Source organism: Podospora anserina, chromosome 7, assembly GCF_000226545.1.
Source record: "Podospora anserina S mat+ genomic DNA chromosome 7, supercontig 3".
In the NCBI taxonomy this organism is placed as follows: Eukaryota; Fungi; Ascomycota; class Sordariomycetes; order Sordariales; family Podosporaceae; genus Podospora; species Podospora anserina.
In genome coordinates, this window is record NW_001914848.1 from 149,049 (window position 1) to 160,749 (window position 11,701).

Below are 11,701 nucleotides of genomic sequence, written 5' to 3' on the forward strand. Positions count from 1 at the left end.
TTGGAACCCTTTTGGTTCACATGAGGCGGAGTCCGACATGTTGATTTCTAAAGAGACTCACATATAATGACAAGATGGTTGTCGTTGGTGATGTGGCGCAATGGTGGTTAGCCCTGGTAGGCAGGAGTGGTCGACAAAGTAATAGAGATTGCACAAAGAATTTAAGCGCTTCAAAGATAATTGATATGCCTTCGACAATCTTTTTAGGGCCCTCTGACTATCTTGAGAGGCCTATTTCCTATCTTTTAGAGGTATATTGCGTATCTTGAGGGGCCTGTTGACTCTTTCGCAAGGCCTCAATCTCTTTGTTTACAACGTGACGGAATACCCAGCGGACTCGTGTGAACATCATGTACCTAGCTAGGTACCTACGTTTCCTGCATGGTCTAATTAGCTACTAGCCCTCACCAGGTCACGTCAACTGAGGAGAACCATACATGTGGTGCCACCAGGATCCTCGAATGCTACTTGTCTGATTACGAAGTGTGAGAGCAGAATCATGATCTGACTGAGGCATAAGGCTCTCGGCAATGACTACCGGATAGTAATGGATGCCACACACCACAAGATAATTCCCGCAGCAAACTCTGGTAAGGGTGCGTGGCAGTGCACACACTTGTCAAATCAAGTCCCTGGTTGTGTGCGACACACCATGAGTAACATTGGAACCTAACATCTGAGCGCTGGTGTAGAACAGGCCCCAGATTGGAGAGCCCCAACAATCAGAGGACGTACCATGAGGCTCCGTAGTCACCTACCATGGGATTGAAGGCAGGCTCCATGCATTGTACATTCACAACTCAGAATTGCTGTATGTTGTGTATGCATAACTTTATGCATCCATAGATTCAGTGGTATTGTTTACAATTTGTTTTGTGAACACACAGTTAACGAAAGAATACACAAAGATAACCTTTGTTGTTCTATCCGGCGTTGCGAAAGGTCAAACGATGAAGAACAGAGCCTCACGGGTCGAGCTGACAACTAACAGGTTGAGGCATCACAGCTGATTGCCCCCCTCAAGTCCAGGTGTGCCTCATTTCGACCAGGGGGTTACCACCAAGGGCCAATCCCTTGGCCATAAAAGGGCAGGCAATACTTTCTTGACGCAGTAGATGGCCGAAATTGGACAGTATCGTTTGGGAAGGCCTGACGCCTCACCAAAAATGAACAGGCCCTGAACACCATCTTCAGCTCTCCCGCGTCCGGGGCCATCCACAGACCACCATCCAACTCCAAACCGTGAAAGTACTTGATAAGGTGATGCGTATCGGTGAGGGCGAGCCCCTCTTTTCTTTACCTATTGTAACTGGCCTTCTCACGGTGAAGAGCCCCGAACAAGCCGGTGATGATCACGACACAGCAAACAACATCACCAGGCTCTGCGGCACAACGGCCTCTTTGACCTGAAAATTCTGGTTTCCGTGTGTACGCCACGCTCGAAAGAGTACATGCGAAAGTTCCCGTTCTTATGGTCCGAGCCTTGTTGTGTGTCTATCTCAGCTCAAGGTAGACAGATATAAGTTTCCACGCTGTTTGATCCCAGCTACACACAGGTCCACAGAAGCATTTGTCCATCTCAGCTTCAGAAAGACAGAAGGGTTTGTCTATCTCAGGATTATATAGACGAACTACCTCCTTCTACCCACGCCAGTTACACGCATAACACCAAACGATAAGATGTCCGGTACTGGAGGCGCTACTTTTGTCGATGGGCGCTGTAGGTTATTTCGTCTGAGTCAGCGTGACGGGGCACTTCAATAGACACTAACATTTCTATATAGCGCCACAGGCCTGGAAGCTCGAAAAAGCCAGACTAGATAAAGCTCTCACCGATGCGCAACGAACGCTCGATGGCCGCAAGAGAAGCGACCCGGAAGGCAAAGATCCGAGAACTGCGAATGCTGTTGCTCTAGCGCAGTATGCCGTTGATGTGGCGAACATTCATGTGGCACAATACCACATACGTGTAGCGTTTGCCAGTGGAGATGTTGATGACAAGAAGAAGAAGTCTCTTCTGGAGCAGTTGGCTGAGTTGGAGACGGAACTTCAGGAGTTGGCCCAGGGAAAAGCGAAGAAGGCTGCAAATGGCCAGAACTGATGGTTTTCATACCTAGGTAAGGGACAGCTATGTGCAAGGACAAGGACAAGGACCTACACTCGTTTACAAGATCAGGATGTCCTTTGACGCTGGGTTTGTCGCAAATGGAGGACAGATCTTTCTTTGAACCAACCCTCTTGTATGTCGATTTCAGATATTTCTTCTGTGCATCAAAGTCAGTCTTTTCCGAGTGTAATCCTTTCCCACTCGCACCCACATTCAGGTGGCTTGAGATGCTTTCCAACGAGTAGGTAGGCAGTTCGGAAGGCAGGTTCCGTCAGCTAGCGATTGGAAGCATGAGGGAAGCGGGTCATCCCGCTGTTTACATCTCCATCGCAATTTATCCGATCATTTCGATGCAACACTTCCTCCCAAACCGGGTCTTCGTTCCCAAATTCCCGGGAATACCTGCCCCAGCTCCATTCCGTCCATTCTGAAAAGGCAAGTCGGACGACTGAACCGGGCCGGCTACGCCAAGGTCCCTGTGTGGGTGGGTATCATGAAAATGTCATAAAGTCTCACTTTTCCACCGTTGAAGCTTGGTGAAAAGCTTGACTCTTCTTGTCACCTTGGCATTGTTCAATCTCAACTTGGCTCTCAAGATGCGTGTTTTCTCTGCTGTTCTCCTACTGACGGCCGGTGCGGCGGCCCAACGCGGGCCATATGAGCAGTGTGGTGGTACCGGGCGACCAGACGAGAGCTGCAGTGCTGGCTGGCAGTGCACCACATACAAGTAAAGCCTTCTCAAGACTCCTATTCCTACATTGTGGTCGATGATTACTGACGCTTCCCAGCCCATATTATGCCCAGTGCGTTCCAGCAGCCACCTCCGCCCCGGCACCAACCTCGACACCGGCGCCGTCTCCCACACCTGTCCCATCATCTTCCCAGCTTATTACCTCCTCCTCTCGTGTAATCACCACTCTCACCACTGTCACTACACCCCCATCCATCACCACCTCTACCCAAGCCGGCTCAGGCTCCGGCCCGGTTGTCCCCACTCCAACCACGCTGCAATCAGGGTGGTACTGGATCCGCGCGGTCGCCACGCCCAACTACCGCTCTTATCTCCAGCCCCAGCCGACATCCACCCCCGTCCCCAGAGCAGCGGTCCTCGCCAACTCCAAGACGGCCGCCCAGTTCCAGCTCACCTCCGGCCAGCTAATCCAGAACAACTTTGGCAACTCCCCCAACCTCTACCTCAACGTCGAGAACCCCACCGACAAAACCCAAAGAAGACTCAGGACATGGTTTGACACCACACCAAACACCTATGGTACCTTTGGCTGGCAGGGCGACACCCTCACCTGGACCGTCAGTGACATCAACAGGCCCAACAGTGCTGCTTGGTTGGTCTGTGGTGATAGCAAGGAGGTCTTCATCAACACTGGGGCGTTCCTGTGGGATACACCTGCGGGATGTTTCGATCATACTGTAAGTTTGGCTTTTCCCTTCATACGACAAGTGAGCTAACAGCTGGGGGTGATAGATCCACTCGTACAATGGCGCCCAGGCCGATGTTTGAGATGGAGAAGATTTCGAAAAGTGATGCTCAATGGGTTGATGGTTGCATAGTGATAGAGGAATCGAGATTAGAAAACAATCGAGACCTTATGGCCACATGGACTCATACATGTACAACCAATCATCCCAATACTGTTCAAACCGCCCAGTCAGCCAGCTTCTTCCGTCTCCATCTCCACCAATCTTCCACGGTCTTGTGTGTAGGCCCTCAGTCTTGAGGTGACGCTTCAGAGCCACATTCATGCTGAACGAACTTGGGCTGATGCCAAAGAAATAGTCACTCGCGACCAACACAACAAAGTCGATCAGGGCTTGTTGGTCCCAGGTCAGAGCCTCCAACATCAGCAGGTCCTCCCTCGAGTACTTGGCAAGCAGGTCATGTTTGGTGATGACACCCATGCCCAACCTCCTTTCAGCCTCTTCAACCAGCCTCGCTGCATCTGTCTTATTCCCCGTCGCCAAATAAGCAGCTTTGATCCCCGTTGCCTCAGATGCCGTCAGATACGCCTCTGTCTGGTTCCCAAAATCCGGCCACCGACTCAGCGCATCGCTCTCAGTTCTCAAATGTAACCCCACATACCGTCCGCTTCCCCCATGTCTCTTTGCGAACTCTCTCATGTACCCCTTTGCTCTGAACCCCAAAGCCAGAATATCCTCCCTGAACCTCAACAGCCCTCCAAAACTGGCAGTGAATTCTGGCCCATCCTTCCAAGTAGGCCACTCAAACTGCACTCCCCAAGGAAACCTAACCGGCCGGGGGTTCATCTCGTTCAACTCAGGCCATCCAAACTCTTTCTCCGTCCTGTCCAGGTAACCGGCAAATGCCTTGTTGAATACCCCGACGTTCTTGTTGAGGTCCCGCTTATCACAGCCTCCCCTCTTCCCCAGATCATGTGGCCTGACCTTTTCGGCTTTCACGGGGAGTTGTACGTTGGGAATGCTCTCATCATTATCGTAGACCGTGATCCGAGGGCAAGCCCTTTCCAGATTGGTTCGGAAGTGGTCCTCGTCAAAGAAGTAGGTGAACGGCTGGTAGTCCAGCATCAAATCTGCTAGATTCTTCTCGCTGCGAGTGCGGATGCGGGGCAGGACGATGCCGGTGGCGCCGGCTTCGATACCATAGCGGATGCAGGTGAGGATGTAATTCCGGATGTTACCAATTCCTCCCGAATTGTTGTCGCAAATAAACACCAGGCCGGGCCTCCAGATGGTCTGCTCCCGGCAGACACGCTCGAGAGGCCAGCGGACGAAGGGTGAGTCGGGGAGAGACAGGTCGACCGGGTTTGGTTGGGGTTGCTGGTAAGGTGAGAGTGAGGGTCTGTAAGTGCTTTCGTACAAGCATATTTTGGGGAGGCGGCAAGACCAGATGGTGACCAAGGAGATGAGGCAGACGAGAAACAGAACGCCCCGAGGCCGGGAGACCAGAGAGGGAGACATGGCTGGGCTGATGAAGCCCATTTTTGTCTTCATCTCATGGACAAAACATCCTGAGGCTCAGAGAATGGAGAAATGGAGACGTGTTGATGTGCGGATAAATGGGCTTGGAGTCGAATGCCATGGCGGACAGTGACCCGCTTTTGCCCACGGAGGCACAACTCCGAGCCCATCACCCGGCATCCAAGAGAGGGATGCTTCGATCGTAAAGCTTGTGGAGCTTGGGAAAGTGAAGAAGACAGTTACAAGCCTGTGTCTTGTATTGATTTAGAAAACATGACTTCATGTGAGCAGAACGTTTGAGGCAGAGGTCATGAGAGTGAATGTGGGTGGCCGATAAGACTTGTTCCAGCCTGAGAATGAGACAGCGCTGAATATCAAGATTCTGTGAATAGTCAGCATTATAACTACAAATCGTTGCGATTTACAACCCACAGGGAAAAGAGAGAGTGATAGAGAATGTCCGCCAGACTGGAAATCGAGAGAGTTGACATCGTCGAGCTTCGCTACTTCCGTGTCCCTGAGTTGGGTCTTGGCATCAATCCCTGCTAGCGGGACTCAGGTGGGGTTGATGCGGGGTGATAAGATGCCCCACTAAAAAGTTGAAAATCCACAAATTTTTGGTGGGCGGCCCTCGAGATTTTTGCGACCACGACGAACCCCGCCAGCCAGTCGCTCCTCTAATTGTCGCATTGCCGCAAAGTAATTGAACACCCTACTCGACTGAATATCGCTACCTAGTCAAGAAACACCTTCGAAATGTCCAAGCGCACTGCCGACGAAGACAGCGCCGGCCCCCTCAAGGGCCGCAGCCGCCCCGATGCTATGGACATCGACGATGACAAGACCAACGAGATGGGCGAGTTCGAGGACGAGTTCGAGGATGAGTTTGAGAGCGAGGACGAGATCATCGAGGCTGGTATCGACGGCAGACCAGATGCCGAACGAGAGGCTGAGGAGGGCGCTATGGAGCTCGACAACCCCCAGGGCACATTCATCGTCGGCAGAACAAAACTCGAGCCTGGCCAGACCCTCTCTCCCGATCCCACCACATACCGCATGCTTCACAACCTGAGCACACCATGGCCATGCCTCTCCTTCGACATTATCCGCGACGGGCTCGGCGACAACCGCAGCGTCTACCCCATGACCATGTACACAGTAGCAGGCACCCAGGCCGAGAACACAAAGGCCTTAGACAACTCTCTCATGGTGATGAAGCTGAGCGCCCTGAGCAAGATGCAAGGCGGTGACGACGACGATTCCAGCGACGACGAGGACGACGATGAGGATTCTGACCCTCTCCTTGAGCACAAGAGTATCCCTCTCAATAGCACCACTAACAGGATACGAGCTCACCAGGCCCCTGCCACTGGTGCCTCGCAGACCCCGACCACCCTCACCGCGACCATGACCGAGTCCACCAATGTTTACATTCACGACATTACCCCCCACCTCGCCTCCTTTGATACCCCGGGTACCATCATCACCCCCCAACAAAACAAGCCCGTCTGCACCATCCGCGCCCACAAGTCCGAGGGTTATGCTGTCGACTGGTCGACCCTTCACCCACAGGGAAAGCTCCTGACTGGTGACAACGACGGTCTCATCTATGTCACCACCCGCACCGACGGCGGCGGCTTTGTGACCGACAACCGCCCCTTCACCGGCCACACCTCCTCGGTAGAAGAGCTCCAATGGTCGCCCTCGGAAGCCTCCGTTTTCGCTTCTGCTTCGTCTGATGGCACCATTCGCGTCTGGGATGTCCGCAGCAAGGCCCGCAAGCCAGCTCTCAGCATGCAAGTCAGCAATGTCGACGTAAACGTCATGTCCTGGTCGAGACAAACCACCCATCTCTTGGCTTCCGGTGACGATGCCGGTGTGTGGGGTGTCTGGGATCTCAGACAATGGAAGTCGGATGGAAAGCCCACACCCATCGCCAGCTTCGACTACCACAAGGAGCAGATTACCAGTGTCGAATGGCATCCCACTGATGACAGTATCGTTGCCGTCTCTGCTGGTGATAACACCGTCACCATTTGGGACTTGGCCGTCGAGCTGGACGACGAGGAGAGCAAGGACACGGGTGGTGTTGCGGACGTGCCTCCCCAGCTTCTGTTTGTGCACTACCAGAACCTGGCCAAGGAGGTCCACTGGCACTCACAGATTCCCGGCGTGCTGGCTGCCACAGGCGAAGAGTTTAGCGTTTTCAGGACTATTAGCGTATAGAGGATCTGCTTGGGAAATAAAAGGCAACAAAGTTACCACGCCACACACAGCAAACACCTGGACACACGACAGGAATGATCATTCAATGTGATGAAGAACCCTATTTGCCCCCAGCTCCTTACAATACTCACAGACAGACACAACAAACAAATTAAGCTAGTAGTTGTACACTGGTCCCGGCGGAGCGAAACCGGTCAGCTTTTCCCCGTTCAAAGGCTGGAACTTCTTCTCCTTGTACCACGTGTGCGCATTCTCAGCCAGACTCTTGACCTCGTTCATGTCAAACTGCGGCGCCGGCAGGAGCTGGAACACACCCTCCGAATAATCGGGCGAGATGTTGTACAGCTGGGCGAGATATTTCTTCTGTTCCAGGTGTCAGCTACAAACTATTTCGCCCTCACTGATTCGAAGCATACCTGAATCTCTGGGTACTTGACAATGATCAAGTACTTGGCCGTATTCTGAATCGTGTTCTCTCGCTGCTGGGGCGTCATTACCCTCGCCCAAAGCTGTGTCGCCTGCGCATAGTCATTCTTCTTTCCCTCATGCCAGTAATGGCTCTTCCGGCTCATAATGTTGTCGCTGACAGCATACGGCGCCTCGGCCGCGTCGGGCCTGAACTTGTGAGCAAAGCTGTTGGGCGCATACTGCTTGTTACCGGCATGGTTGGCATCCGACCTCATGGGACCGTCAAAGTTGAGCGAGGCGTAGCTCTTGGCCATGAAGGGGCAGTTGACGGGGATCTGGTGGAGGTTGACACCGATGCGGTGATATTGGGCGTCTCTGTAGAAGAACATGCGGAACTGGAGAAGCGGGTCGGGCGAATCCTCAATGCCGGGAACCATGCTGCCGGGGGAGAAGGCGGCCTGCTCGACGTCGCGGGTGAAGTTCTCGGGATTCTTGTTGAGGACGAGGCGGCCAAACTCCTTGAGCGGGAACTGGTCTCTGGGCCAGACCTTGGTCACGTCAAAGGGGTCAAAGCCGAGAAGGTCGGGGTCGGCCTGCTCGGGCTGCATCACCTGGACGTAGGCAGTCCACTCAATCTCCTCGCCGGCCTCAATGGTGTCCCAGAGGTCACGCTTGGAATAATCTGGATCACGGCCGCACATGGCAACAGCCTCGGAATCGGTAAACTGCTTCTGGCCGTGCTTGGCGAGGAAGGTGTATTTGATGTACACGAACTTACCCTCCTTGTTGACCCACTTGAACGTGTGGCAGCCGTAGCCATGGTTGTATCGCCAGCCAACAGGAGTGCCGTGGTCTGAGAAGAACATGAGGCCGGCATGATTGGCCTCGGGTGTGTTGGCCAACAGATCAAAGAGAGCATCATAGTCGAGGAGGAAGTTGCGGGGGTTGCGGGACTGAGAGCGGATGACATCGGGGCCTTGAATGGGATCGCGGCAGAAGAAGACGGGGAAATTGAGGCCCACGATGTCGTAGTTGCCTTCGGTGGTGTAGAACTTGATGGCAAAGCCACGGGGGTTGCGGCCTTCGTCGGGAAATTCACGGCCAAAGGTGACGGTCGAGAAACGGGTGAAGACGGGGGTCTTTTCACCCACGCTGGAGAGGAAGTCGGCTTTCTGGGGTAAGGTCAGCACCTCTTCTGCTCGCAAAAGCTTCAACCTGAGAGATACTTACGGTGAGGTCAGTCACATCCTTGGTACACTCAAAGTAGCCAAAGGCACCAGAGCCGCATGGGTGAACCATACGCTCGAGGGGCTTGGACCGGTTAAAGTGCTGCTGCTTCTGGAAGAGAAACACATCGCTGGCTACGGGAATACCACCGATGGTCTTGCTGTGGGCGGGGTCCGGGAATGGGATGGCTTCATTGTTGGTGAAGTAAAGGGCATCGTCTTCTCTCTTTCCGCCAGCTGAGGCACCGGACACCTTTGCGATGATGTCGGCGGGGCCCTCGTTGGCGCTCTGCATATGGGTCATGCGAGGGTTGCGGCGCTCACCCACCAACTCGGCGGCAATGCCAGCAGCAGTCGCCTTGAGAGGGTGCTGGCGCGGGTCCATCTGGTTGGAGTTGAGGCCCGACATGGCAATTCTTGGCTGTGATGGTCTTCAGATTCGAAACAATCCGTAAAGGTTCTCGGGATGAAGTAACAGGAGAGCTGGGATAGGCAGCGGTCCTCGACCCAGATGCCCCTTCAACCCCTTTATATCACGGGCACCACCATCTTGGCATCTTCGTCATCACGACCATAAACCCCACATCTCGATCAAAGACAATGACTTCCTGTACAACAGACACTTCCCCGCATGAGGAAGTCGAGTCGATGAATCATCATGCTAGAGAAGGGTAGGAGGAAGCTTGCCCGCTGGCTCGGAAAGCCGAAGCTGTCCAGGAACAGAGGCTCCGGCTTGACACAAGGTGGTTGACTGGGGCCTGGAGCTATTGATGTTTGTCCAATAGGCAAGGGGCTGTTTTGTTGCTTCAGGAGGCTGTCTGTAATGGTGACATCATCGATTGAACCTGTCGTTTTTTGACTGAAACAACCAACGAACCACAGTCCTCGGCGGTCAGTGCGAGGTGATTTGTGCTTCAGATTCTTATCACAGTCGCAAATGGTTCATTGTCTCACAGGCTGATTTTGTGATGTTGAAGCTCGGTCTGAATGGCGCTGCTTTGCGGGGACATGAGTTGAGTCGGGTGTAGGATCAGTTGACTTATCGGTTGTGCTTATCAACCCAAGTCCGGTAGAAGTGTCTGGTATCTCAACTTGGGGAATCTTGGGACGATGGAAAAGTTGAGATGGCTATGTGTGAAGGTCCCAGCTCCTGGGATGGCTCTGTTCACTCTCACGTCTTCCTGACGTGAGTTCCTGTCCCACTTGGCACTACTAAATCTCTACAAATATTGACCTACGATCCTTGGCGCAAAAGTTGTTTTTCCCCTTTTTGATATTCTTAAGCCGATCGAACCCTTGCCCATTCCTCCACAATGCTTGCAAGTCGCTTCCTCAACCAAAAGACTCATCCCACGGCCAGGGTTTTCACCAGCTTCGGTCATCTCGGCCCGTGTCCGGCCCATTCAGACGCAGAACGCCCTGGGTGTTGCTTGTATGGCCACAATCACCCAGGCTATTACCGACGACCACCGCCATATCCAGGATTGCTATAACGAAGTGGTCAACTCGAGTGACCCGGACCACCAGCAGCGTTGGGGCAATCAGTTCACGTGGGAACTCGCTCGTCACTCGGTGGGAGAGGAGCTGATTCTGTACCCTGCTTTCGAGTGGCACATGGGCACCGTGGGAAGCCAGATTGCCGAGACGGACAGAAAGGATCATCACCAGGTTCAGCTCCATCTCCAGGCGGTGGCAGAGCTACTACTAACTCCATGAAGGTCAAGAAAATGCTCAAGGACTTTCAGAGCATGAGCTCTAGCGACCCCGATTATATACCAAGGATCAAGGAGCTTTGGTGCAAGCTCGAGGACCACATCAAGGACGAAGAAGGCTATGACCTGCCTGCTCTCGAAGAGAAACTGACACCTGAGCACTCCGAGTCCATGGCGAAAAGCTTTGGACGAACCAAGCACTTTGTTCCCAGCCGCAGTCACCCCTTGGCTGGAGAGCATCCCCCGTTTGAATCGGTCGTGGGTTTGCTCACAGCCCCGATTGACCGCCTTACCGACTTGTTCCGCAAATTTCCGGAGAAGGGGGAGGAGGCAAAGCCGAGCGGGCCAAGGATTGATATACCGCCAGGAAGCAATGTGATTCACGACTGAGGGCTAAGGCACCTTGAAAGGGTTGCTTGTTTCCTACGCCGTTTATCTCGACGTGGCTGGACTGGAACCGGGGGGTGAAAAGTGCTTGGAACTTGTACATGTCTCGACAAGAGAAAACAGAAATTCTTTTCCCATTGAAGGAGTTGCTATCATGCCTCGCTTTTCCAAAAACGGTACCTTATCCATCATATCTATGGTCATCCCTAACATCTCCAAGGACTGTCGGGGCTTCATGTATGTCCAAGATAGAAACCGAATCGGCGTGCCTCCTTACGGTTTCGCTCGCCTACCTTGGTATGATGGCTCCAGCTCGTTGACCCTCCTTCGACATTGTATATACCCTAGGTAAGCATTTACACCCCATGACCGATCCGTGATAACACCTGGGTGTAATTAGACAAGGCACCAATTAGCACATGTAAATAAACAATTGTAAGTCACCTCATAAACAATAACTCCATAACGTGGTGCCTCCATCTAGGGGTATCTCATCTAACTGTCGCAAAGCCATCCGCACTTCGCCATCTCCTCGCCGCATTTCATCCACATCATCCCGTCAGATTCCCGTGAGATTTGGAGAAAAGCCCTCATAAATCCCTTGATGTTAGGTATTCAACCGCTCCCCTCTCCCCTCTCCCCACTCGCTCACCTCCTTGGGAACGTATGGATGCCCTGTC

At 53.2% G+C, this 11,701-nt stretch overlaps 5 protein-coding genes across 5 annotated transcripts; 3 read left to right on the plus strand and 2 right to left on the minus strand.

Annotated features, from left to right (window-relative positions):
• Positions 1–2,764: 2,764 nt before the first annotated feature.
• PODANS_7_1090 (uncharacterized protein) lies at positions 2,765–3,357 on the plus strand (the record flags this gene model as incomplete). The annotated part of the gene is made up of 2 exons (XM_001905406.1): positions 2,765–2,836; positions 2,896–3,357. 2 exons carry the CDS (start codon positions 2,765–2,767, stop codon positions 3,355–3,357), a joined length of 534 nt encoding a protein of 177 aa, XP_001905441.1.
• Positions 3,358–3,712: 355 nt separating this feature from the next.
• PODANS_7_1080 (uncharacterized protein) lies at positions 3,713–5,095 on the minus strand (the record flags this gene model as incomplete). The annotated part of the gene is made up of 1 exon (XM_001905407.1): positions 3,713–5,095. One exon carries the CDS (start codon positions 5,093–5,095, stop codon positions 3,713–3,715), a length of 1,383 nt encoding a protein of 460 aa, XP_001905442.1.
• Positions 5,096–5,818: 723 nt separating this feature from the next.
• On the plus strand, positions 5,819–7,288 carry PODANS_7_1070 (uncharacterized protein; the record flags this gene model as incomplete). The annotated part of the gene is made up of 1 exon (XM_001905408.1): positions 5,819–7,288. The coding sequence occupies one exon, from the start codon at positions 5,819–5,821 to the stop codon at positions 7,286–7,288; it is 1,470 nt and encodes a 489-aa protein (XP_001905443.1).
• Positions 7,289–7,444: 156 nt separating this feature from the next.
• Positions 7,445–9,331, minus strand: PODANS_7_1060 (uncharacterized protein; the record flags this gene model as incomplete). The annotated part of the gene is made up of 3 exons (XM_001905409.1): positions 7,445–7,651; positions 7,705–8,868; positions 8,927–9,331. The coding sequence occupies 3 exons, from the start codon at positions 9,329–9,331 to the stop codon at positions 7,445–7,447; spliced, it is 1,776 nt and encodes a 591-aa protein (XP_001905444.1).
• Positions 9,332–10,356: 1,025 nt separating this feature from the next.
• Positions 10,357–11,341, plus strand: PODANS_7_1050 (uncharacterized protein; the record flags this gene model as incomplete). Its single annotated transcript, XM_001905410.1, has 3 exons — positions 10,357–10,545; positions 10,647–11,009; positions 11,045–11,341. The coding sequence occupies 3 exons, from the start codon at positions 10,357–10,359 to the stop codon at positions 11,339–11,341; spliced, it is 849 nt and encodes a 282-aa protein (XP_001905445.1).
• Between the last annotated feature and the right edge of the window lie 360 nt (positions 11,342–11,701).